At 35.2% G+C, this 25,731-nt stretch overlaps 1 protein-coding gene across 50 annotated transcripts in view; it reads right to left on the bottom strand.

Moving 5' to 3' along the window:
* Positions 1 to 25,731, bottom strand: part of si:ch211-285f17.1 — a 293,770-nt gene that overhangs the window by 48,767 nt on the left and 219,272 nt on the right. For all 50 annotated transcript variants that reach the window (XM_073941510.1, XM_073941529.1, XM_073941539.1 and 47 more), the window contains 2 exons: positions 22,195 to 22,288; positions 4,144 to 4,877 (listed from right to left, as the gene is read on the bottom strand). In XM_073941510.1, the coding sequence (XP_073797611.1) occupies positions 4,144 to 4,877; positions 22,195 to 22,288 (828 nt within the window). The remainder of the gene's footprint in view (positions 1 to 4,143; positions 4,878 to 22,194; positions 22,289 to 25,731) is intronic.

Here is a 25,731-nt window from a genome sequence, read left to right as displayed (position 1 = left end):
CTAATATTTTTGTTTCCGATCTGATACCAAGATTTTAAGACAAATATTATCGATATCGATACCAACACCAATAATTAAATTAAATATTTTGTAATGATTTTGCAAAAATATTTATAACCTTTATTGTTTTTATTATTATTATTATTATTATTATTAAATAAAACACAAGATGCATGATCCCTTTTTAAATTTATTAAAATTACAGAGCTATAATTGGCTAAATAGCACCATATATAACAAAAAAATAATAAATTGCACAAACCTTGTTTAATAAAAAAAAATCTTCCTTTTAATGGTTTATTTAATGAAACAAACACTTGTTGATACTCTCCTTTTGAGCCTGTTTTTCTTTTACTGATCAAAATCTTTTGTTTTGGAAAAGTAAAGTATAATAAAACAAATAGTTGCCTGACAAAAAAAATAATAAAGCCTTGACAATAGATTGCCACTGTTGAGAACGGTTTTGTGTCGGGTATCACACGAAGCCTCGTCGTTATTTACTGGAGTAAAATAACTCCAGATTAAACTTTCTTTTTCAGTCATGATGACCACAGCTCCGCTCTCGAGTTTTACAACGTGCGCTGGGTGTGTGTGGTATCTGTACTACTGTGCCGTGAGCTAACGATGTCCTCTTAGGGGAGATACAGCGGAAGAATATTATAATTCCCATTCATGTTCCTATTTAAGTAAATATTTATATAATATGCGGCTCTATAATTATTAAGATATTCTAAAATCTCCCATCACTCAGTAAGAAATCCCCCAAAAAGATCGACACTTTTACTTAAGGATCGATCCTTTTGATACATTCCCAGTATCGAAAATATCCATACTTCAGGATCGATCTGCCCATGCCTAATCACTACCTGCATATGGCTGTGTTAACGTGTCTATCTGTGTAACAAACGATGTGTAGATGTTGGTAATTCAAAATACAGACATATTTTTACATCTATAAATTAATGAAATACGGTAGTTTACTGTAAACATGAGAAATTACTTTTTTAACGGTAAAATACTGCTTTTTTTCACAGTTTTTTTTACTGTAAATTTTACGGATTTATTTTTTACAGTGTACAGTAAGACACTCTTGCTAACCAACAATATAAATATATTTTGCCCATTTATTTACAAGGTAACAATGCTTTAGTGAATTTTTTTAAAACAGGCTTTGAAGCAGGGGTGACAAAACGTTTTCTTATAAAGGGCCAAAAAACAACCCAAGCTCATTCTGAAAACGTTTCTGGAGACCGTGATTTATGTGGCTGGAGGTACATATGGCTGCATTTAAATGAATTTAATACATTTGGGAATAAGGCTGTAACATAAAAAATGTGAAAAAAGTTATGCGCTATGAATGCTTTCCGGATGCACAGTAGATATGTTTCCTTTACAAAAAAAGTACATACTTTTACGCGGTTATATAAGTGTGCAAACTGAGACGCAACAAGCGATCATTTGGACGTAATCTGTACCTGAAACTAAAATTCAGAACTTAAAACTTTTAAATGTTTACACTGATGTCCTGCAAACAAGCATTCAGCTACCTAATACTTTTTTATTCCTCCTTAAAAACTCTTTTCTATCTGTTTCTTATGAAGCCATGTAAGGTGGCCGATAGAGCTTAACGCACTGCAGTTTAAGAAAGCATATGCCATTTCAAAAACACCAGCAAATACAGAAACGATCTTCATCAATTTGACAGCATGCGTGTATCAAATTGGTCACAACACAAACAACTGAAGAAAAGTGCAGCAAATCACAACACTTGCAAATATCCACGTAACACAACATAAATGTTTTAAGGTGACCCAAAAACATGAAGGGCCCCACGGGATATAGATGTGTTATTATGCTGTGACTGTTGCTCAGTGTAGTGATTGGTGGTCTTTGAAAGGTGAGTTGTTTTCGCTTAATATCCTGATTACACGATATAACGACACATCCATGGCTGTTTCTCAATTCCAAGAACGCAGAGAACGGACTTGTGTTCTTGTGGAGACCGGTCTTGCCAGATGTCCTCGGGAAGACCACGAGAACAGAGAACGCGTCCTGTGAGAAATTAGATGCTGCGTTCTTCCTGATGGTCACGTGACCTTTACTTATTTAAATATTACAGCATTCATACAACGATTTATTGTTTTTCCCATTTTCAAAATATATACTCTGCATAAAGACCTTACAAATATAGTTGCAAAATATAAATAAAACAGATTTTAATATTAATTTCAGCAAATAAACACTCTTTTTTCATTCCTTTATTTAGATGTTCATTGTGATGTTTATTTTCACCGTTTTATTTAGGGAAACTCCTGTGATAAATAAGTTCTGTCTCTGAACTTTAATAATGAATATATATACAATGCCGCGCTTCCCACCTCAAGTCACGATGACTTCTGGCACTTCTAGAGTGAGTTGGGTGTGCAAGTCTGCATCGGTGCATCCTCGATATCAAGAACACCTCTGGGAACTTTCACGAGTCCTCCGTTCTTACGGTCTTGAGTACTGGAACTGATCTGATCTCGATACATGAGAACACCAGGATGCAAGATTGCTAAAGAACGCATATTGAGAAACAGCCCCTATCTCAGTGTCCGTCATGTTTTTGGGTCCCCTTGAAACATTTTCGTTGTGTTACGTGCATATTTGCAAATGCTGTGACCAATTTGCTGCGCGTTTCTTCAGTTGTTTGTGTCGTGACCAATTTGCAACCAATTTTTCTGTCAAATTGATGAAGATCGTTTCTTTATTTGCTGTTGTTTTTACAATTGCATGTGCTTTCTAAAATTACAGCGCGTTAAGCTCTCTCGGCCACCATTGGTCATGCCACACACATTCTGTATAAAAAAAAAGGGACTTTTTTTCTCTCTCTGAATTGTGTAATATGACGTCCCATTTTCTAGTTAATAAGACAAAAATGCAATATATAGTCTTAAGCCTTATATCTCACAATTTTAAATTCTTAAAATTAACAACTGTGTTATAAAGTGATGTGAAAGTCAGAATTGCACATTTACATCTCATAATTCTGACTACAACATGCATTCGTGAGTTTATATCTCGGAAATACATTGGAATTTTGAAATGAAAAACTAAAAATGCGAGAAGTTAGAATTGTGACATAAAACGTCCCATTTATTACTGCCTTTGTTTTGTTTTTTTTGTTTTTTTTCCATATTTTGTTGATAACATTTTGAACAACATTTTTACTTTAAATGTTCATACTGTACAGGACAATAGAAACATTCAAAACCCTTAACTTGTCAGAGAAAATGATTAATATATTAATTTAAAGTTTTTAGGTACTGTACAAGCTGTGCCTCATTCATCCATTATCATACAACACTGCAGGTTTGCTCTTTCTGTGCCAATGCACACAATGTTTAAACCACTTTTTCTTTGCTCTACAAGATAATCTAAGAAACATCTGTCCTGCATGTGCTTTGCTCGGTTAAAACAGTTTAACATGTTTACTCTGTGTATTGACTGTCCTCTACTGCAAAGTGCAGAGCCAAGTACAATAAATCTGACTAACAGCGCACATACAAAGGGTACGTATGCATAAATAGGGTTAATAAAAAATAAAATAAAATAAAAATAAAAAATAATTAGTTTACCACTGCCTATGACACTGATGCCATTGTCCATCACGAAGGTTCACATTAGACATCAATGCCCAATTGGTCAACATCGCCCATCCCAACTGTAGTTAAATTTTGAACATCAAATGTCGACAGAGCAGAAATCAAGCTCCCATAATGCAATTCACAACCGTAAATAAACGGAAAACACTTATGAAACACAAAATACGGAAACTACTAATTAACAGATATTTTTTACAGTGTAGACTCAATGTCTTTATTATTATTATTATTTGTATTTTTGAATTCAAACCAACCTAAAAAGTTTTTTTCAAGCCAAAATAATATACACAAACATAATAATAATGGCTGCTAGTATTTAGACAAGACACAGTCGATGGGTTTTGGATGCGGTTAGGAAATGTAATGATGCAGAGAAGGACAACGAACCGATGCAGAGTTAGAAAATGAACAAGTCATGGGTGCTAATATATCCTGGGATGGACCGTTTGTTATTTTCATGCTTGGAAAGCCCAGTTTGCTCCTGAATAAATGAACTTACCGTGTTTGAGGGTCTGTCGGGGGCGCCAGAGGATTGTGAACCTGAAGATCGGGGGTGGCTGGAGACCCCATTCCCCCTCTTGCCTTTACCATGGCATCCATAGGAGGAGCCTCCTTCCGAAATGATTGTCTAACAGGTGAAGCCCTTTCCAGAGTCATGGAGCTCTGCGGTTGGACCGTATGGATGTCCACCATTCTCATCTCACCCATTCGGTGCGGGGAAGGGGGCGGGGTTTTGGAGCCAAGCATGGGGAGTTGGCTATTCCTGCTTTTCTGTCGGAAGAGATGGTCTGGGGGCTCCAAGGGAACGCTGGGGTTGCTGTAAGAGCGCATGGTAGCACGGTGGTAGGCGTGGTCTACTGTGTCAGGGGGCGGGGCATGGTGAAGTAACATATAAGGGTCGGCGTAATGACTTTCAGCTCTGGTGTTCAGAGACATGGTCTTCGCAGCTACATCCTCGTCAGGTTTGACATCCCGCCGCTCCAAGATGGCACTCGGGCAGGGGGAGGATGCTCGGGCAGGGGCTGGGAGTGTGTGTCCGGCTCGCTCACGTGGCATTGTGGCAACACCTCCACCTGGGTTTCGCGGGCCAAAGGGAATTCGAGATGGAGAGGGAGGCATCCCGTGAGGTGTAGTGGGTGACATGGAGCCTTGCATGTGGGGGGGTGGAGGACCCATTGGGGGGTTCCGGAGTGGGTGACCATCCCGTCCAGCAAATATCATTTCCCTGTGAACCTGAACGAGAGAAAATGGATGTAAGATTTCACTGTATATGAGAAAAAATGTGAAAAACAGCTGAAATTAAAGAGCTTTGTCTAGTCTAAAGTGGTTTTTGGGTCTCCCTGACCTATATAGAAATCTGATACATGGAAATATAAATATAGGTTGTAATTAGATATAGGTTGTATATTTGTGTTTATACAAACGTTTTGTCTGGTTCTCGAATCTGACTGGCTGATATTTCACAATAACAGCATTTGTACAGCCTCTTCACCCTTGTGTATTATTCCACCCACATGACAAGATAACAATACAGACAAATATTGCAACTGTTGGACAACATAATGTACTTGTAAGGCTTTTTTAGGCAAGAATGTAGTTGTTTAGATTGCAACTATGCAGTTTATTTATAAGGATAGTGCCTATTTTAAATATTTCGGTGGTGTGTTGCAGCTGGAATAGCATTCGCTGTGAAAAACATATGCAGATTCTTAAATATTAAGTATAAAGGTACTAAGTTGAGGGAAAATGAATGAATGAATGAATAAATGTATTTCAGAGTTACAGCATGTCGACGGCCATCAGCCTGCCATACTGACCAGAACAACACGACGGTTGCGCCACACGATGGCGACAGAGACTGCATAATAAGTCTTAGAGGCGAAAGACTCAGCATTTTCTTTTTTGTACACACCACACTTTTTGTTTGCGTTTATCGTCAGCGTTTTTTGAGATGTTTTTTTCTGGATTCAAACACAAAAGTGATTTTCAAAACAAAAGATTGCCAATCTGATTGGTTGAGAAAGTTTTGACGTTTGCGAGTTGGTGTGCATGATCACATTGGCACCCTTTATTTAGTCACAAGGCGTTGAACGTCGACGGAAGACGCGAGCAAAAAGCGTCCCGGTGACTAAAGGCACTCAACATGCAGCCTCGAGCCACTGCACGCCTCCCACCTGTGCCAATATACAGATATACCGTAATGCTATTCGTGTGATAATGCTCATTTATACAGTTGAAGTTATTATTATTATTATTATTATTATTAGCCCCCTTCGAATTTTTTTCTTTTTTTAAATATTTTACAAATGATGTTTAACAAAGCAACAACGGTCGCGCCACAAGATGGCTACAGAGACTGCATAATAAGTCATTAGAGGAGAAAAACTCAGCGATCAAATCATTATAAAAGGTAAGTGACATTCTAAGTCAATCTCTTTCTTTTTTTTGTTGAAGTGCTGTATTTATACTATAGTAATTTGGTAGGGTTTGCTTTGCTTTGGCTTTTTCGGGGCTAATTATTGTGATCTCCCGATTGCAACAGAAATACTTGGAAATCTCTGTAGACTGATGGCATTTCATGCCGTTCAGCCTTACAACTTTAAAATGTGAGCAAAATCACCTGTTTTGTCATCACTTTAGACATTACGCTAGAGAATCATTCAAATACTAGCTCTAAAGTGACTTTTGTGAAGTAGCAACGGTTTCTACTGTTCTGACGTCAACTGCAGATGTGAATGAATGGCGGAAGAAAGTAGTTCCTTGTACAAAAGGATTTTTGAGACAGTTTCACAGTATGTCTGATAATATTTTTTCTTCTGGAGAAAGTCTAATTTGTTTTATTTCAGCTAGAATAAAAGCAGTTTTAAAATTTTTAAACACCATTTTAGGGTCAAAGTTATTACCCCCTTTAAGCTATATATTTTTTTCTCTATAGTCTACAGAACAAACCATCGTAACACAATAACTTGCCTAATTACCCTAACCTGCCTAGTTAACCTAATTAACCTAGTTAAGCCTTTAAATGTCACTTTAAGCTGTGTAGAACTGTCTTGAAAAATATCTAGTCAAATATTATTTACTGTCATCATGACAAAAATAAAATAAATCAGTTATTAGAAATGAGTTATTAAAACTGATGTTTAGAAATGTGCTGAAAAAAAGTCTTCTCTCGTTTAAACAGATATTGGGGTACAAATAAATAAGCAGTCTAATAATTCAGGGGGGCTCTAATAATTCTGACTTCAACTGGAGGTGAAATCCAAATATGAACTTATTTAAACAGATTTCTATGCGGGAACCTTAGGGTGGTTAAATTATTAAAATACTAGTACATATTTTGAATTAGATTTGTATTTATATGTTCAGTTTTGTAATTTTAGTGCAAAATATTTAAGGTTTTTAAATTAAGCTTTTTATTTAATACTTACTGCATATTTGAATTCAGCTGTATTCCAGTAAACTAAACCAGGTTTCAGTCATGTTGGTTAAAACAACACTGACAAGTACACACACACACACAAAAGACACCAAATGCAATCCTTATAGTTCTGGTTTATTCTAGAAAGTCTTTTCTGTTCAGTCACCAGAGTGAGAATGAAAGAAGCGTTACATTTCCATCTCACATGTGAAAAGGAAGGGCTGAAACAGGTCAAATAAAGAAACACAGGGGATTTTTTTTCCTGCTTGGTTGGTTCAAATAATATATCATTGTGCTCCAGCTAAATTCAGAGCACCTGTAATATGTGCTGGTTTTAAAACATGCAGCACACATGGCCTGCCTGACACGACCTGACCACCCAAGAAGGTCCCCAAAGTAGACTAATCACACTAATGCGCTTCAGATGGAAACTAATATTCTGGGAGAAAAAAAAATACAAGTATGTGTGTGTCTGAGACAGAGTCTGGGTGGATAGGGTTTGTGTACATTCCACAATGTAATTAAAAGGAAGAAGTGGGTATAGAATTGCAGTAAACAGATTCATTTGTCAATAAGTTATGCTACTGGGTTACCACAATCTACTAAAAGCAAAATATGGACTAATATGCGACAAACAAACATCCATTTCTTTCAGAATTAATTAGAATAATTATAATAATAGTTTATTTTTATATAGCACCTTTAAAACTTAATTTTCATAGTACTTTACACAAAAAAGATACAGATACAGTTGAAGTCAGAATTATTAGCTCCCCTTTAATTTTTTTTTTTTCTTATTTAAATATTTCCCAAATGATTTTTAACAGAGCAAGGACATTTTCAGAGTATGTCTGATAATATTTTTTCTTATGGAGAAAGTCTTATTTGTTTTATTCCGGCTAGAAAAAAAGCAGTTTTTAATTTTTTTATGAACCATTTTAAGGTCAGAATTATTACCCCCCTTTTAGACTGTCTACAGAACAAACCATCGTTATACAATAACTTGCCTAATTACCCAACCTGCCTAGTTAACCTAATTAACCTAGTGAAGCCTTTAAATGTAACTTTAAGCTGTATAGAAGGGTCTTGAAAAAAATGTAATCATAATACCAACACAATCTCACTGCAATTCGTAACTTTTTCATTTAGTGGCTAATTCGTATTCGTAATTCGTAATTTAGTACAATTTGCTTATCCCCCAATGACGGTTGGGGTTAGGGGTGGGGTCAGGTGCCACGCCTCCTTTTTAAAATCGTACCATTTCGTACGACTGAACTCGTACGAATTCGTACGAATTAGCCACTAAACTGGCAAAACATAAAATACTTACGTTTTCTCGTGAGATCAGGCTGATAATACTGTCATTATGGCAAAGAAAAAATAAATCAGTTATTAGAAATTAGTTTTTAACACTATTATGATTAGAAATGTGTTTAAAAAAGTTTCTCTCTGTTAAACAGAAATTGGAGAAAAAAATAAACAGGGGGGCTATATAATTCCAATAATATCTGGATGCAGCCTTTATGATCCAAGCTGAGATTGCATTACTCAGCGATGCAATGTCAGACACAATGCACTCAAATGGAGCTAGTGCCGTCACTGTGAGGGGTATGGTTAGGGTAGGGCTTAAGTGAGACCAATGAAAAGCATTGGATGCAGCTCAGATTGCACTACACCAGGTCTGCATCCAGACCCCTCTCAATAATTCTGACTTCAACTGTATATAAATATAAACAGTTTAGAGTAACAGTAAAGTAACAGTAAATATTTAAATATCTAGTAACAAAACAAACCAACAGGTGCAGATTTAACCATTAAGCAAGGTAAGCGGCTGCTTAGGGGCCCAAGAAATATGAGGGGCCCCAAATAAATACCTAGTATAAATGATACCTATAAATTATATATAACATTGTTGAAAGAATTTTAGAGAAGATTTTTCAACACTTTTCAAAACATAATAACTCATCTCTAATAACTGTTTTATTTTATCTTTGCCATGATGACAGTAAATAGTATTTGACTAGATATTTTTCAAGACACTTCTATACAGCTTAAAGTGACATTTAAAGGCTTATTTAGGTTATTAGGTTAACTAGGCAGGTAAGGGTAATTAGGCAAGCTATTGTATAAAGATGGTTTGTTCTGTAGACTATCGGAAAAATATATAGCTTAAAAGGGCTAATCATTGTGACCTTAAATTGTTCTTTAAAAATGTGAAACTGCTTTTATTCTAGCCGAAATAAAAAAATAAGACTTTCTCCAGAAGAAAAAATATTATCAGACATACTGTGAAAACTTCCTTGCTCTGTTAAACATCATTTGGGAAATAATTGAAAAAGAAAAACATTTAAAGGGGGTTTAATAATTCTGATTTCAACTGTACATTTGCTTCTTGGAATTTATCTGTCATGTGCAACAGATATGAGAAAAGTCCAATTTGTGAAATACAAACTTCCAACAAAGAAAAAGAAAGTAAGAAATGTGACATAAAAAGTTGCAAATAACTGTTTTGCAAAATAACAGAGTGCTAGAAAAAAGTAAAGCCAAAAACCAACAACAATGAAACAAACTACTGAGACATTTAAACACTTCAAGTGCAACAGGAGCAAATAAAAGATTCCCAATCGGTGCTTCAGAATGCAGAACTTCACGCCTGAGGATACTGAACAGACAAACTCAGATGTATGTGGCTCCAAACTCAACAATGAGGAGCAACAGGAAAAACCATATGACTTGACAGATGAATAGAATTCAGAGAGAGAGAGGGAGAAATAAGAACTGGTTTTGAGTGAAACTACACGTGTACTTTTTTTCAGAGCGTAAAATAACAGGAAACAAAAAAGCCATTCAGACTTTTCCATCACCTCAGGCCCAATTTCATTTTGCACAAAGCCTGATTTTTATTTACTTCTCCAAGATTTTTCATCAGTAACCCATTTAAAGCAAAAGTTCCTAAATCAAATCAGCTGATGTTTCTCTTTGGATGCAGTTCCTTATGAAGGGAAATCAGTTTGGAAGCTGAGTTATTGTCTGACTGCCTCTGCGTCATCCAAAAGTAGAAAACAAACAAACTGAGATGTACGGAAGAAACAGACCAGAGCATTCCTTTAAGCCAAAGAGCTTTTTAGAATAATAGAAAGACGACAAAATAATGTACTTTGGTTGAAAGTGTTGCCCTGCCTCTGTGTATGCCAAACAATGAGAGCTTTGTGCAGGTTGAGTCAGAGCTCAGGCTACACCCAGAACAGGTCAAACTTCCAAATCTGTATCTACTTTTTACACCAGCATACTGTTGTGCTGCGTCGTATTACTATGGTAGTGAATGCTATCAATAAACATGCAGTTCAGTCACTGAGTTTACCTCTTTACACGTGTTCAGTACAACATGTAAACAAAAAATATATATAAATAATAAACTAAATGTGCCTCTAATTCAGCTGTAATTCAGGTCTGTGTTTGTACTAGAGTAATGTGATATAAGAACTGTTTTCTATTTAAACATAATTTGAAATTAAAGGGCACCTATTATGCAACATTTACTTTTACAAAATGTTTATGTGTAAATGTTTGTTGAAAGTGTGTTTACACAACCACCTTGTTTTAATAAAAAAAACACCCACCTATTTTTTTTAACTCCATAAAACAAAAGGAGTCTCTCAGACACGCTGTTTGAAGAAATGGTGGATTGTGATGTCACAAGCGGTAAACAATGCTGGAAATGACTTTCTAGAACTGCCCAGTTGACCATCATTGCTGCACTGATATACTGTACAGCCATATTGCAGTGCTACTAGTGTTACGTTGTGTATGTACAACTGTTTGATGGTATAAGTATGTAAATACACAATAAAATCAACCACGGAGTGTCTCAAAACTCTTTTGAATGAGGAACTATTTTTTTCCCCTATGAATTCCTTTCGTCACTATTTTAATTATTTCCTTAACCTCTTACAAACCAAATTATGTTTCTTTCAGAAAAAATTTAAAAGTACATTTCCCTTGTTCTTAAGGGCTTCATAAATGAGAACACATAAAAAAAAAAATACAAATTTCCATAACCTTTAACAGATCTTTTTGTTTGTCCATTTCAATGAACATCAGGTCAAAACAGCTGTACTTTGAAACAATATACCAACATGAAATTAAATATAAATTGATGCAAATTGTTGATCTTTACTTGAAGTTTCTTTTGAAGGTTACAAACCTGAACAATATAACATTTTAACTTTAATTTTTAGTTTTTTGTTATATAAACTGCACTGTGCAGACAGACTTGAAAAAGGAAAAATGTCCACCCAAAAACAAAAATGCTGTCATCATTTACTCTCTGATTTAGTTGCATATTTCACAGTTGCATTTACTCTCACTGTGTCATTGCATGTGTACAAACTAGCCAACTACACTCTAAAATATTGTCCAACAACACTGCTCAAAAAGTAGCCCTGTGTATCCTTACCTGGACACTTAACAGCTATTAAGAACAACAGCTGCCATAAATATATATACAGTAGCTTAAAATAGCCTGATGTAAAACTAAAGTGACTTTCCCTGTACATTATCGACAATGATATAGACTTTATTTACAGCCTGCTAACTGTACAAACGTTGACAAAAAGCACATGATTGTTCAAGTATTTTTCTGTGGTATTTGATTAAAAGATCAAAGTGACGTTACAGTAACGTTACCACATGATCGAAAGTGGACAAGTGACTTTAGCCTAATCTCTTTTAAATGCAAGATTTACACAGGAATGTGTCTCTTGCTTACCTGTGATCCAATCGAATAAAAATGCATCTAATTACTCAATATAAACATGACACCAATCATGTTTACATCGCTGATTCTCTCTGTCCAATCCAAGTTCACCATTTTTGCCATCCCCATGGTAAGCTAAATAACTAACCCCCCCCCCAGCATCCGCACAAAGTTGCAACACTGATGCAAATACTATCAACACTGTCTGCTCCTACATTTCCGCAAATTTTACCCTCTCTCTTGCGGGAACAAAGCTTTATTTTCTCATAACCTCTCCCATCTGCGAATTAGGGGGTATAGTACTATAAATAAGACTTTGCCAGTGTGGTTCCTTATCACAACTGTTCAAGATGGCCAAAAGATTATCTGCTGCGAGGGCCTTGCAATTGATTGTGGAAGAAAGAGGGGCTTCTGATGATGATGATGACCATGACCATGGTGGGTACAATAATAAAAGCACATTAATTCATCAATACGATCTAACAAAGGTAAAGAGGAAAAATGAACCATGTTTGCAGTGCATATGGCTTGTAATTGGGATTAAGTAAACTTTTGTTGAGTAATGTAACACAAAATTGTTTGATAGTGTTAATTTGTAAAGCCAAAATTCTAGCTGGTCCACCAGACCCATGAACACTGGCTGAGTAACCAAAATACGAACACCACACAAGGGTTAAATCAAGAAGCCACCCATCGCGTGTTTGTGAGGATGAATGAATCTTGGGTTGACCAAGGCCACCTTGCCATAATATTGTATACATTTGCAAATGCTTTTATAAATTCTAAACCACATAACTGGTCAAACAATGTGTCAATTAACCCATTTGATCAATTATAAATTGATGGCAATGTTTTTCACATGTGTTGGTGCGATACTTTGTAGTGTGCAATTTAACACAATTGCCTCTAGGAGTCGCCAATAGAAATAAATTAAAACACACACAAGAAATGCATGTACGCCACACATGAAGTTGGCGTGGACCAACGCACATTCTCACGATAATTTCATCGTTATTACATCCAAACGTGAGCGTAAAACCTGGTGTGCGCAAAGTTTTTCTGCGTACGCAGTGTTGATGCATGTCCCCAGGTCACCAGTTTAAGCAGACTTTGCAGTATTTCTCTGGCTTTGATTGATTGGGAGGCAGAAAGTTGCTCTCCAGATGTTACCTGAGCAACACTGCGTGAGTAACATGAAAGTTCTTGCCTGTCTCTGCATTCTCAGCTCTTCATTACCTTAAAAGGTAGAGAATCTGTTGGAGGAAGGCTGACTCAAAATATTAAACCTGTGATAAAAAAAAGAAATCAAAAGACGGTGGAATGTGAACATTTGGTTTGAATTTGGCCCAAGATGACTTAAGGACAACTTCTGATTCCCTCCTTTTTCCACTCGTTTTTTTCTCTTTCACATATAACATGCTGCAAAATCTTTATTCACCTAAAAGTCTGACTGTAAAATAAAAAAGGGTATTGATCACTTTAGATATTGTTTTTGCACAGAATAAACAGTAAAGTGGATCAAATGTCATGTCAACGTTGTTTGAGATTAGTTTGAGCTTACATTTACTGCAGAGAGCTGAAGTCAGACTGCATTGATTTTTATGAGTCTGTTTCAAGTTAAGAGCCGTCTGTAAACTGTGCACAGTCACGTTGAACTATAATCCGCTTGCTGTTTTAATAGACTGGTACAAAGACACACATAGCTGCATGTATATATATGTGTGTGTGTGTGTGTGTGCGTGTGTGTGTGTGTGTGTGTGTGTGCTCAGACATATGTGTGTGTGTGTTTAGGTATGGATTCCAAATCGGATCTACTGTTCCAACAATCTCATTAAGTCGCTTAAATATTCTGGACATTGAACAAAAAGACATTTGTTTCATACAAAAACACATTTTAAGGCTAAAACAGCAGGGCAATACAAAGAAATGTTTGCATTTATGCATTGTGTTAGGCTTATCACTTTTAAACTTTTTGATATATATTTTTTTTATTAAATTAAACAAATGTTTAATTTAATACAGTTTTTAATTTATTTAATGTTTATAGTAAATATAATTTTTTTATTTAATATTTTTTTCCCTATTATACTTTTTCTGTTTTGTGATGACTGGATGTTCTTGCATAATAAACTAATTAATTAATAAATTAAATTATAAATGCATTTATGCACCCTATGTTTCATATCATTAAAAAAAATGTTACATGCTTAATTTTTCCTATGTAAGTTTTAAGCATGAAAACAGCTAATTTAATTTAATTTAAGTTATTCTTTTTTCTGTTTTGTGATGACTGTATGTTATAGTTTTTTGCATAATAAACGAATTAATTATGTAATCAATTCATGAATAAAAGTTTCCGTTTATTTTTTTTATGTTTGCACTTTGTTTTTATATCACTTTTTACAATTGTTATATATTTGATATTTATTTGTAAGTTTTAAGCAACAAAGAGTTCACTTTATTTTTTAAATAATTAAATTAAATTAATAATTTGTTTATTATACAAAAACTTTAATATTCAGTCGTCACAAGTATAATGGGGAAATTTTTAATTATTTTAATTATAATTTAATTATATTTCATTAAGTTTTTAATTAAATTAAATTTAAAATGTAATTAAATAAAAAATCTTAAATGTAAAAAATATATTAAATTAAATAGTATGTTAAATTAAACATTTTATTAAATAAAAAAAAATTGTAATACATTTTTTATTTAATTTAACTTTTTTCTTCTTTTTCTTCTAATTCAATGTTTTTTTCTGTTTTGTGATGACTATTAATCAATTCATAAATACATGTTTAATTTTAAATTAAAGTATATTAAAATGTAATTAAATAAAATTTTAAATAAAATGTTAAAAATTTATTAAATTAATCTTTTTATTAAATAAAAAAAAATACAAATTGTGATACTATAATAAAAAAAATGAATTACTTATTTTCCCACCTTATTCAATGGCTTTTTCTGTTTTGTGATGAATATTAATTAATTAATTAATAAATAACTGTTAAATTGTATGCACCCTATTTTTATACCACTTTTAAAAATTGCTATATATTTGTATATTTTTGTAGTTGTAATGTTTAAGCAACAAAAAGTCCAATATATTATAAAAAACACTTTATTAAATTAAATTGATTCCATGTTGCATGTTAAATTTAATTTAGTTTAATTTATTTAATTTCCTGCATCATTCAATGGCTTTATATTTCATGATGCCTGTACATTAAAGTTCTTGCATGATAAACAAATAAATAAATATTTTAAAATAATTGTGCTTATTAAGCAGATTTTATAAGCTATTAAAATGCTCCAGACCTTTTCTTCCTCTCTCTGCCACAGAAACACACAAAAATGGTTTGTTTAAACAGGTGCAGTGTTTTCACTTTTTTTTTTTTTTGATTAGTCTATTAAGTCTGAATATCTTCATGCCTGCTTAAACAGAAAACAGCAGATTGTGTGTTTCTCTTTCTTTAAACTTGATATTTTTTAAAAACAATCAAAAGTATGTTTCAAAATGTAAACATTCTGTCAGAGTTAGTGGACAGAAAATATTCAATGTCAAGTCCCCACAAAGATTCCACCAAAACGTGTGTGCTTGCCCATAGGCGTGTGTTTAGTATAAGCTCTAGATGAAAGCACAATGTATCGCTCGTCCCCCGACACTCACAACATTAACAACTGTGGTCAAAACACCAGAGTGTGTGTACAGTGTTTGTGCATGTCCTTCATCGTGTGTGAGAGAGTGTGTGCGTGTCTGTGTGTGTGTGTTCAGCCCTCAAATCCACTTCCATATTTGAAAGACTGAAACAAACACAATTACACTGGGAGATTTGCAGGCGATCCTCCCTGCTGGATATATTTCCATATTTACACAATATGCCGTTTAGCCTGTCACGCTTGACAAAAACAAGTCAATAAACCATTAACCATGTGTCTTATTATGTTACATATCAACAGATAATTATGTCCTGACGTTTTTATGGCCATATTGATTCAGTCTCAGGTTTCGTGAACATATAAGCCATTGTTTATGGAGATCTGCTGCTGCGTGTTGATCCTGAATGTTTCCTTTTTCGACTGAAGGGAAGATGGAAGCAGAGGAATGACTTTCATGTGACATAAAAAGGCTGTGTTTATGATTTCCTGCTTTTCGATTGGCTGAGGAGAGATTGAAGTCATCTGCACTGTTTAATAGACGTTCATATTTGATCGCATTACTGAGGTATATACAGACCTGAATTACAGATGAACATGAGGGAAAAAATACTGTTTTATTTGTTGTATAGTTGTATCCGCTTGTTAAGTTTGACGTCACGCGAAGCGGCTTCCGGGTCCAAGCGCTCTATTCAACTGAATGGGGAGACTCATAAAATGGTAATAATAAACATTTACAAAGCGATTTAATACTTTCGAAAATCACGATCGCAATATATATGTCCATGCCTAAAATTCGATGGCCAAAAATTTATTAATTTTTTTTATAAATTGTTACATTTTTGGTATTTGTTATGCAGCAAGCCCAGAGATTGTTGTGTACACTATAATTTTATAAAAGTAACTTTAATGTGTGATAGGAATAAAACGTGATCATAAACTAATGATTTCTCCACTGAAATGAATGGCGGCTTGGACCCGGAAACAGTATTACATACGTCACCACTAAACAACCGGATTAGATTTGCTTATTTAACTGTTATCTAACTAAGGGGTTCCTTCTTATGAAGGGCAGAAAAAACAAATTAGATTGAGGCAAGTGGGCCGAAGGTAAATATATATTTGCCATGGGTAATTTAATAATATTTTAAAATAACTAGAAAAATTTGCTTTATATCCTCCTGAGACCCACTTTCACATTCACATTGCTGAGTCTTATTTCTTTAAAAACATTACGAATCGGTTTATCCTTCTTTGTTTTGCTGTTTTGTTTTGTTTTTTCATTCTTGCCTTGTGCTCGTTTTGATTTGTTGCCGCCTAGCCTGACCTCTTGCCTGTATTTTGAACATGTTTATTGGATTCCCCTTGTGCTACTGTTTTGCTCTTGTTTTTTGACCGTTGACTGTATGACCTAGCCTTAATTGAACTGCATTTGGATCCACACATCTGCTGTCAGAGTCTGTATCGTAACAATCACACGTTAAACCTCAAAAAAAAAAAAAAAAAAACCTCAAATCGTTTTCTAGGACTATGAGCTTTAACACTTTTTTAATTATTAAAATTCTGTTAGTTTACCAATAGCAACTGTCTCAAAAAGTAAAATAAAATAAATACATAATTTTTCACATTAAATGTTTTCGCTAGAATAATGCTAAATCAAATAAGTTTTTCATGATTATTGAAATATGTCACATTTTGCCAAATATAATCAGCATTTTGTGACTGGCCCTTGTTTCATTGATCCTTTGCTGACAAAGAAAACTGTAGAATTTTTAGTACTTAAAGCCTTGTTTTGTATCCTATTCGTGCAAAATGTGTGTGTTTTTACAGACACACAACATGAGCTGGGCGTCAAACCTATGATCCGTGTCAGTCACATTGTAAAGCATGTGAGAGCTTGTTGGACATTTAACAGTGTTGTGCAATAACCTCTTAAAGGTGGATACAGGCTTTTTAATCATGACCAGGAGCACTGCTCATCTCAACACACTGCTACAGTTTACAGCTGATTATACCTTCCTTGACTTATTAACTGTATTTAAACCCATAACCAAACATCACAATCACACAGCGCCAACATACAAAGCTTAGTCACAATGCCATACAATGTAAATGCATTTAGGTTTCTTTTTAAACTGCACATTGTCCTTTTCTGATCTGAACAACTTACTTTCTTTTAGAGAAAAAAAAACACTTTTTGTATACTTTCTCTGCTTCAATAAATATGTAAATGACTAAGGCTAAAATCTAGATTTGAATGTCAGTTCACCTTTTAGTGCTTATTCCTGTTACCAGAATTGGGGAAGTTACTAGTTACTATTACTAGTTACTGTCATTTGATTGTAATTGCTTACATTACAATATTAATGTCTCTAAAATGTAATGCATTACTTATAAACTAAGCTGAAATAACACAAATATTGAGGGGTTTTTAGCGACAACTTAATTGCTTTATGTTTAATCTACGTAAACTTGCAAATCTAATAAGTAAACTTAATTCATTCACTGTTACAACACAAATTTATTTTTGATCAATACAGTGTATGTTTGTAATACCTTTAAGTTAAGCTGCGGTCACACTGCACTTTTCTCCCTATAGACTCTAATTCATACGTACGCAAATGCGTCAGACCGGAAACGCAAGTTCGTGCATCAAGTTTCGCAGTTCAATGCGTTGCAAAGTTTAAGCTTGGTGAACTCTGACCTAGGAAATCGCATCACTTGACTGTGTAAGACCAAACGAGAATTAAAACATGACCTCTCTGGACAGAAATTAAACATATGGACCAATCGCTCGCTTTTTTAAATGTCTAATCATCTTGTTTAATCCCGCCCCTTTTCCCAGGGCTGTGCAACATAATTTCGCCAACTTAAACTCTAGTATGACTATGGCATTATGCTAAAGTATACTAAAGTACACTAAAGTATAATATCAAATATAATTACATTTTTTAACATTTGGTTTACCATTAATTGTAGTTACTTAGTCAAATTGCATCTGATCATATGACAGTATAACAATACAATTTTCTCCAAAATTATTAGTAGAATAAAAAACCTCCTACAACAAAAAAACAAACAATATTTATCGGAACAGTCAGTTCATGTATCGGTACGTGACTGTCAGATAAGACATGCACACATAATAATAATAATAACAACAACATCTAAACATTCGATTTGGGTGGGTTTTTATAAACACAACATATTTTGTCTTAAATGACCATAAAAAGTTAGGAAAGCAATTGAAAGCTTTCATTATGGATCTGTGCATTTTTAAATTGACATATCTGTTATTTTTTGTAATCATACGAAAAATCCTAATGAAAGATTCATTCTCTGCTCTTTAATCAGATAGTTTAAATTATACAGTGAGGAAAAGGTTATCATTTTTTTCAAATCATATTGTTGACAGGTATGTTTCTAGATGGCCTTTAACTGTTTTCTCAGTGGATGACAAGTTGATAAAACATTGCTGCAACTCTGATACAAGTTTTATTTATGGAGAAAATAAAAAGCACCGCAGTGTTTGGGTGTTCTGTGTTTGTCTAAGAAAATTAGTCTGCCGAATTGTGTATATTCCATACAAAGCCTGAAGCTGATCGGTCCATTCTTGTCAAGTTACTCGCAGTGAACTCACAAGTTGAGATGTTTTCAACTGTGTGGACCTGGAAGGAGTGAGATATGCGCGCCAAACCGCGCGGCTCTATTGGAAATAACGAACTAGCACAAGGAAAAAATGCGATATGCAAACAAGGCTAGCGATATTTGCGATCTCCAGCAGTTGATCTTCTTCTTGCAGACAGGCTGGATTCACCTGATTTATTAACAAATGGGTTGCGGATTCATTTCTTGACAGTTCGAAGGTCCTTCACTGGGCCTTTTCACCTTTGCAAAGAAACTTTCTAAAGACGTCTGTTTCTTACTTATTTTGCGAGCATGTGGGTTACATTTAAGCGCTCAAGAGACCAAGAGAATACTGTAATTTTTCAAAATAAAAGATTTAAAAATAAAAGATTGCTTAACAGATAATAGATAAAATGGAAGACTCAGATAATAAATAAAATGGAAATAATTAATGATTTCTTGTGCGGCCTCTACCTCTGGCATGGGGGTTGCGGACCACTGCATTATATGGCTTTCTCATCACCATATGTTTATGGTTTTGTTAAAATGTCTGTGTTAACATGCATGCCTGTGTAACAAATAATATGATGTATATTATTATATATTAGTACTTAAAAAAAAAACAAAAACAAAAAAAACAGACGTATTAACACTAAAAAGTAATGAAATATGGTACTTTTACTGTAAAAATGCGAAATTAGTTTTATGGTTTGTACTTTATTTAATGGTGAAAAACTTGCAACAACAGCTGCTGTTTTTACCATAATTTTCAAGCTTTTTGTTACAGTGTGGATAAGGTGAGGGTCCCAAATAAGTGGTTCACTATTTTTTTTTTGAAAGTGGAAACGGAAATAAATGCAAACCGCACTGTACTAAACCATACCACTCAGTGGAAACAAGCCATTAACATGGAAATTAGGCCAACTATCTGCCTTTTACGCTTATATGCAAGCTTCTAAAAGTGACACAGAGTGTTTTGAACCTTATAACAAAATATAGTGAGCAAAGTCCTTCACTTCCTGGAACTTTTTACAACGTCCCTTAAGGGCTCTTATATGGCAGCGTTTAAAGCTCTAATCAAATGCATATTAGCTGAGCGAGTTGGTCAAAGCCAGACCAGGGATTACCACAGACAAAAGTCTGGGGCTACCTTGTTAAATTTGGGGAAACACACAGAGAAAATGAAAGCCTTGCGATCTAATTTCCGTTACATCACCACCAAACAAACAGGCCCGGCATGGCTAGAGATTAAAGGGGATTATGGGAGGAAAAGGAACGAGGAAAAAGCCCTTGCTCTCTATTCAGCGCTTCCACCAATTCCGCTTCAATCCTGATCCAATCCCCCTGAAATTAGGCCCGGGGGACAAAGAGGGACATGAAAGGATTGGAATGGGGTGACCGTGGTGGGGGTGACTGTAACTGTGAAGAGCACATGGACCCCTGGAGACGGACGAACAGAAGAGGAGAGGCCGGGAAGGGACCTGTTATTTAAATAATGCCCTCAGTTCATTCTTTATTCAGAGTATGCCAAAAAAAAAGAAGAGTGGCAACATGTGGGTATTACTGAAGGATTTGCAAAATCAACTAGTTAGGGGGATTTTTAAACAAGGGGAAAAACACTCAACGACTATGATGGTTATGGATCACGTCGATCAAACATATGGATGACAAGTATAATACATTTATATGTAAGAATTTGTATGAATGGGCGGCACGGTGGCCCAGTGATTAGCACTGTCGCCTAACAGCAAAAAAAAGAAGCTATTTCGAGTCCCAGCTGGGCTAGTTGGCATTTCTTTGTAGAGTTTGCATGTTCCCACCGTGCTTGAGTGGGTTTCCTCAAGGTGCTCTGGTTTCCCCCACAGTCAAAAGACATACGCTATAGGTGAATTGAACTAAATTGGCCGTAGTGTATGAGTGTGTGTGTGTGAGTGAAGGAGCCTGTATGGGTGTTTCCCATAATTGGATTGAGGCTGGAAGGGCATCTGCTGCGTAAAACATATGCCAGAATAGTTGGCGGTTCATTCAGCTGTGGTGGCCTCTGAAATAGAGACTAATCTGAAGGAAAATGAATGAATGAACGAATTTGTATGTATTATTTATTTGTCATTGCCAGTGTATGAACAGCTTGCAACAAAACAGACATTTTACATACAGTTTAGCTTCTTTAATTGCTGGTTCTTATTCTCCTGTTTTTTTGTGTGTTTTTTTTTTACAAACTGAAAGATTTGCAAAATCAACTAGTTAGTGGGATTTTTAAACAAGGAGAATAGCACTCAACAACTATGATGGTTTAAGGTCATGTCGATCAAACACATGGATGACTAGTATAATGCATTTATATGTAAGAATTTGTATGTGTGGGTGGCACGGTGGTTCAGTGGTTAGCACTTTCACCCTCAAAGCAAGAAGGTCGCTGGTTTGAGTCCTAGCTGGGCTAGTTGGCCTTTTTGTGTGGAGTTTGCAGGTTCTCCCTGTGTTGGCGTGGGTATTAATCTTTAAAATAGTATTACAGTCTCATTTCTCATTTTTTGAAACAGGAATTACATTTTCAAAATAACAAGACAAAACAAAATAAACTAGTGACTGCAGGTTGAAGGAAAGTAGTGGAGAAAAAGTATTGATACTGCAGTAAAAATGTACTTAAGGCAAAGTAAACATTTATAAAACTACTTAGTAAAGTACAATTCCAGAGAAAAACGACTCAATTACAGTAATTTGAGTATTTGTAATTCATTACTTTACACCACTGCAAAGGCATTCAATTTCCACATATCCTTCGAGTAGAAATAATTTAACTAAAATGGCACGCTGTTAATGATTGTAAATTACACAGCATTTAACTGTAATGTGAACTATATTTTACTGTAGGAGTTATGCAGTACTGTATTTTAAAGTTGCTTTGTGAAAGTAACTGTGTATTTTACAGTAAATACATACATATAATTCTGTAAATAAACATATACAACCACATAAATGATGCTGTATCTATAAATACAGTATTTTTGCTGTAACTGATTTACAGTAAGTTACCGGCAAACTGCCACCAGTAATTTACTGTAGATGGCTACATTAACATTGACACTCACCCTTGTGTCTCCATTGCTCGGCCGGGGTCCGTGACTGAAGGCGTGTGCTGGGTCTTTATGATACACTTTCAGGCAGGAGTGATCTGTGATGCTCCTGCGGGGGGAAAAATCCACATCAGTTACATATGCTGACCAAATGTCACCGTCCGAACGGGGTCGCACACGGTGCCCTGAAGATCGGCCCCTGAGCCCTGCCACAACAGGATGAACGATAGCCGACGGGATGTCAACACGCGTAAGCGGAGAGTGGCAACGACCCTGGTCAAAGGAATCCCGTGAATAAAGCGATTCGCTAAGAGACACAGGCGATTCAGAGCGAGAAATTGGAGATGGAGTCGAGTACATACGATCCTTAGAGACAAAATCCATGTCGAATGAAATGTCCGTTAATATCCAGTCGATAATTCCTTGTTGGTCTAAGAATGATTTACTAATAGAGCCAAGCTAAAACATTAACTGCTGCTGAGTAACCAACTTTATTTATGTTTTTCTGTCTATTTAAGTCTGGACCTCTCATAGTGTGTTTGTATGAGAAAGCTGCTTGTGTAAAATGACGTGAGCATTTTCTCAAGAAGTTTGATATGTGGTCATGTGGCTGTAATTCTGATTTACAGCCTTGATAAAAAAAGGGGTTGTTTCAAAGTACATGTTACATCACCATGGAAATGTAAGGCAGGCTGCTCTTCTGTCTACAGGACAATGTGTGAATGAGTCACTATTTATTGTCCCGTGAGATCTGAGGAAACAGTCGATGATTAAATTTGGCTGTGATTGGCCAGTGCTTTAAAACCCCCATGGAATTGTTTGAAGATCAAATGATTCACTCCATTGACAAATCTACTTGCTGATGTGGGAAGTTTCTAAATCTCTAGTCATATCCTGCAATCTATAAAACATATGATTGGAGGAAAACCTGCATGGTGCATGATGAGCAATAATTTTAAGCCGTTTCACCTGAAAAGGCACACTGGTCGTTTTTAAAGCGTGAACAAGAACTCAAATGATTGTTTTGTTGTGTTTTTCTTCTAACTTTTATTTAGCAAGGATGCAATAAATGTATATAAAACCTTCATATTTTATAAAACTTACTATTAATCAAAATTACTGATCCATTTCTACAAAATTTTGATGTCAAAAAATAAAAGTTTAATAAAACAAATATGTTTGAGCACCAAATTAACATGTTATCTATAAGATCATGTGACTCTGAGGCCTGTTCAAGCTGGTGCGCAATGTTTTGCGACAGTTTCCGGGTTGGATGATTTGTTTCCTAGAAACAATGAACAATGCTTTTCAACAGGTTTTGACATACATTTGACATACATTTTACACATCTCTTGTTTGGTGGGCGTGTCAAAAATGTCAGGCAAATCAGCAGCAACATGTATATAATCTGTGAGGTATTAAAGAGACAGCTTGCTCAGTCTGTACAAGTAAAGGGCAGTGGCAGTAACACTGAGTGAATTTTGCAGTTTAGTTAATTCTGTCAGCTTACAGACATCTATAAGCTGTAGTTAAATTTCCAACAGACATTGGGCCCTATCATACACTCGGCGCAGTGTGGCGCAAGGCGTGGCGCAGTAGTCTTTTGGTAGTTTCAGCTTGGCGCAAGAGTCGTTTTGAGGCGTTACGCTACGCTGTTTAAATAGCAAATGCATTAGCGCTCATTTTTGCGTCCATAGGCGTTCTGGTCTAAAAAGGAAGGCGTTCTGAGGCGGACCGCTGGCGCGTTGCTATTTTGAGAATCTATAATAGATCTTTCATTAGACCAAAACTAACCCGGTCTAAACTCCAGCGCAAAGTTGCGCCTCGCTTACGCACTGCTTAATACGCAAAAGAGAGCAATAGGCAAATATCTTTACATATGAAAAAATGTAAATATTAAGGATATATATAGTATATAAGGAGAATAGATATAGAATATAAATATAAAGGATTAAAATATTACAAAACATATTATTTTCTAGCCTACATAAATATGAAAAACCACTGCTTTTATGTCTTCTTCATCTCGGGAGGCTTTTTCAGTTCATTCATAACAGTTTGCTTTTGTATAATGTTATTACTATTAGCAGTATTATTTATTATATCCATATTTATATTTGTTTTATTAAAAACAAGCTTAGATTTGCCCACCTGTCAGGTTTTAGACCATAAGGGGCACAGCATGTGTTTTAGGATATAACTCAGGTTTTTGAGCACATTTTGCTATTATTATTCATTTATTTTTTTGCTGGAAATTAGAACTGAATTTAGAAATAGTTTTGAAAAGAATATTTGCGCTTAACAAACAAAAGTATTTATTTATAGACTAATTGATGTCTGTGCGTGAAGGTTTCCCTATCCAAGAGCGAATGTGAAAGTAGTTCCATTATCTCTCATCCTCACGCAGTAGATGCTCTGTTTAACAGTTTTCTGTTAAAAAACTGTTAACTGTGAACTGTTTGCTTGTGAAATGCTCATTTTTTCCACTTACACTTACTTTGCGTCCTGTAAAGGGCGAATGCGCACTTGGCGCGACGCAGCTGGGTCTTAAAGGGAATGGGAGATGAGACTCTAATTGGTTTATTCTCAAAACACACCTATAACTCATTAAGAAAATAAACTCAACCCTTTTAGAACATGCGCCGCGGCGCAAGGCAGATTTCCCGCCCTTAAATTAGCAAAAACGCGTCCTGACACGCCCTGAAAGTGTTTGTGCCCTGCGTTTTGCGCTCTGCGCATGGACCGTCAAAATAGAGCCCATGGAGTTCAGTTTACTTTGATTTATGACTCCAAAATATGATTCTCAAATGAGAAAGCATTACGGTTTACTCAGAATTCTGTAAACAGGAAAGAAAATTAATGGATGCATTAGTACTTGGAGACTGGCTAAGGATAGAGGAAAAGAAGAAATACAAGCGAGAATGAGAGTGAAATCTGTGGGAGTGATTCTTTGAAGTGTGACATATGTTAACTTAAGGCGGGTAATGTATAGACATTTGGGTTTGTTGGTTTAAAGTCAGAAAAAAATAAATTCAATCGTCAGCTGCCTGGCTTTGAAGTCAGAGACTGTAATTCTCTTCGAATGAAATCTAGTTATGATGTTCTGTTTGTTTGTATGTGATCTTGTTTACAGTCTAGATCGTATTAAAGAAACAAAACTGAAGATTTTCACAGCCATAGTTCCATTTTACAGTAACAATCCATGCCAATAATGAAAACGTCTGTCATCATTTATTAACTCTCATGCTGTTCAAATCAACATTAATATCATAGTTTCAACCATGAAGGAGGCCATTATCAGCAAACACTGATAACATAAAGTTTTGACTTCAGAAAACAGATTACTATATAGATCTTGAATGTGTTAGACTTCTTTTATGACAGAGTATATTTCCTTTGTGTTTTTTTCAGAGCTTCAGCATCATTGGTCAGCTTAATTTCTTTGGAAGCTACATTTGTATATCCTTGCTTATTTCTGTAGCGCTTTTACAATGTAGATTGTGTCAAAGCAGCTTAACATAAAAGTTCTAGTATATTGAAACTGTGTCAGTC

This window comes from Danio rerio, chromosome 24 (genome assembly GCF_049306965.1).
Source record: "Danio rerio strain Tuebingen ecotype United States chromosome 24, GRCz12tu, whole genome shotgun sequence".
NCBI classification, from domain to species: domain Eukaryota; kingdom Metazoa; phylum Chordata; class Actinopteri; order Cypriniformes; family Danionidae; genus Danio; species Danio rerio.
This window is presented reverse-complemented; position numbering and strand designations above follow the sequence as displayed.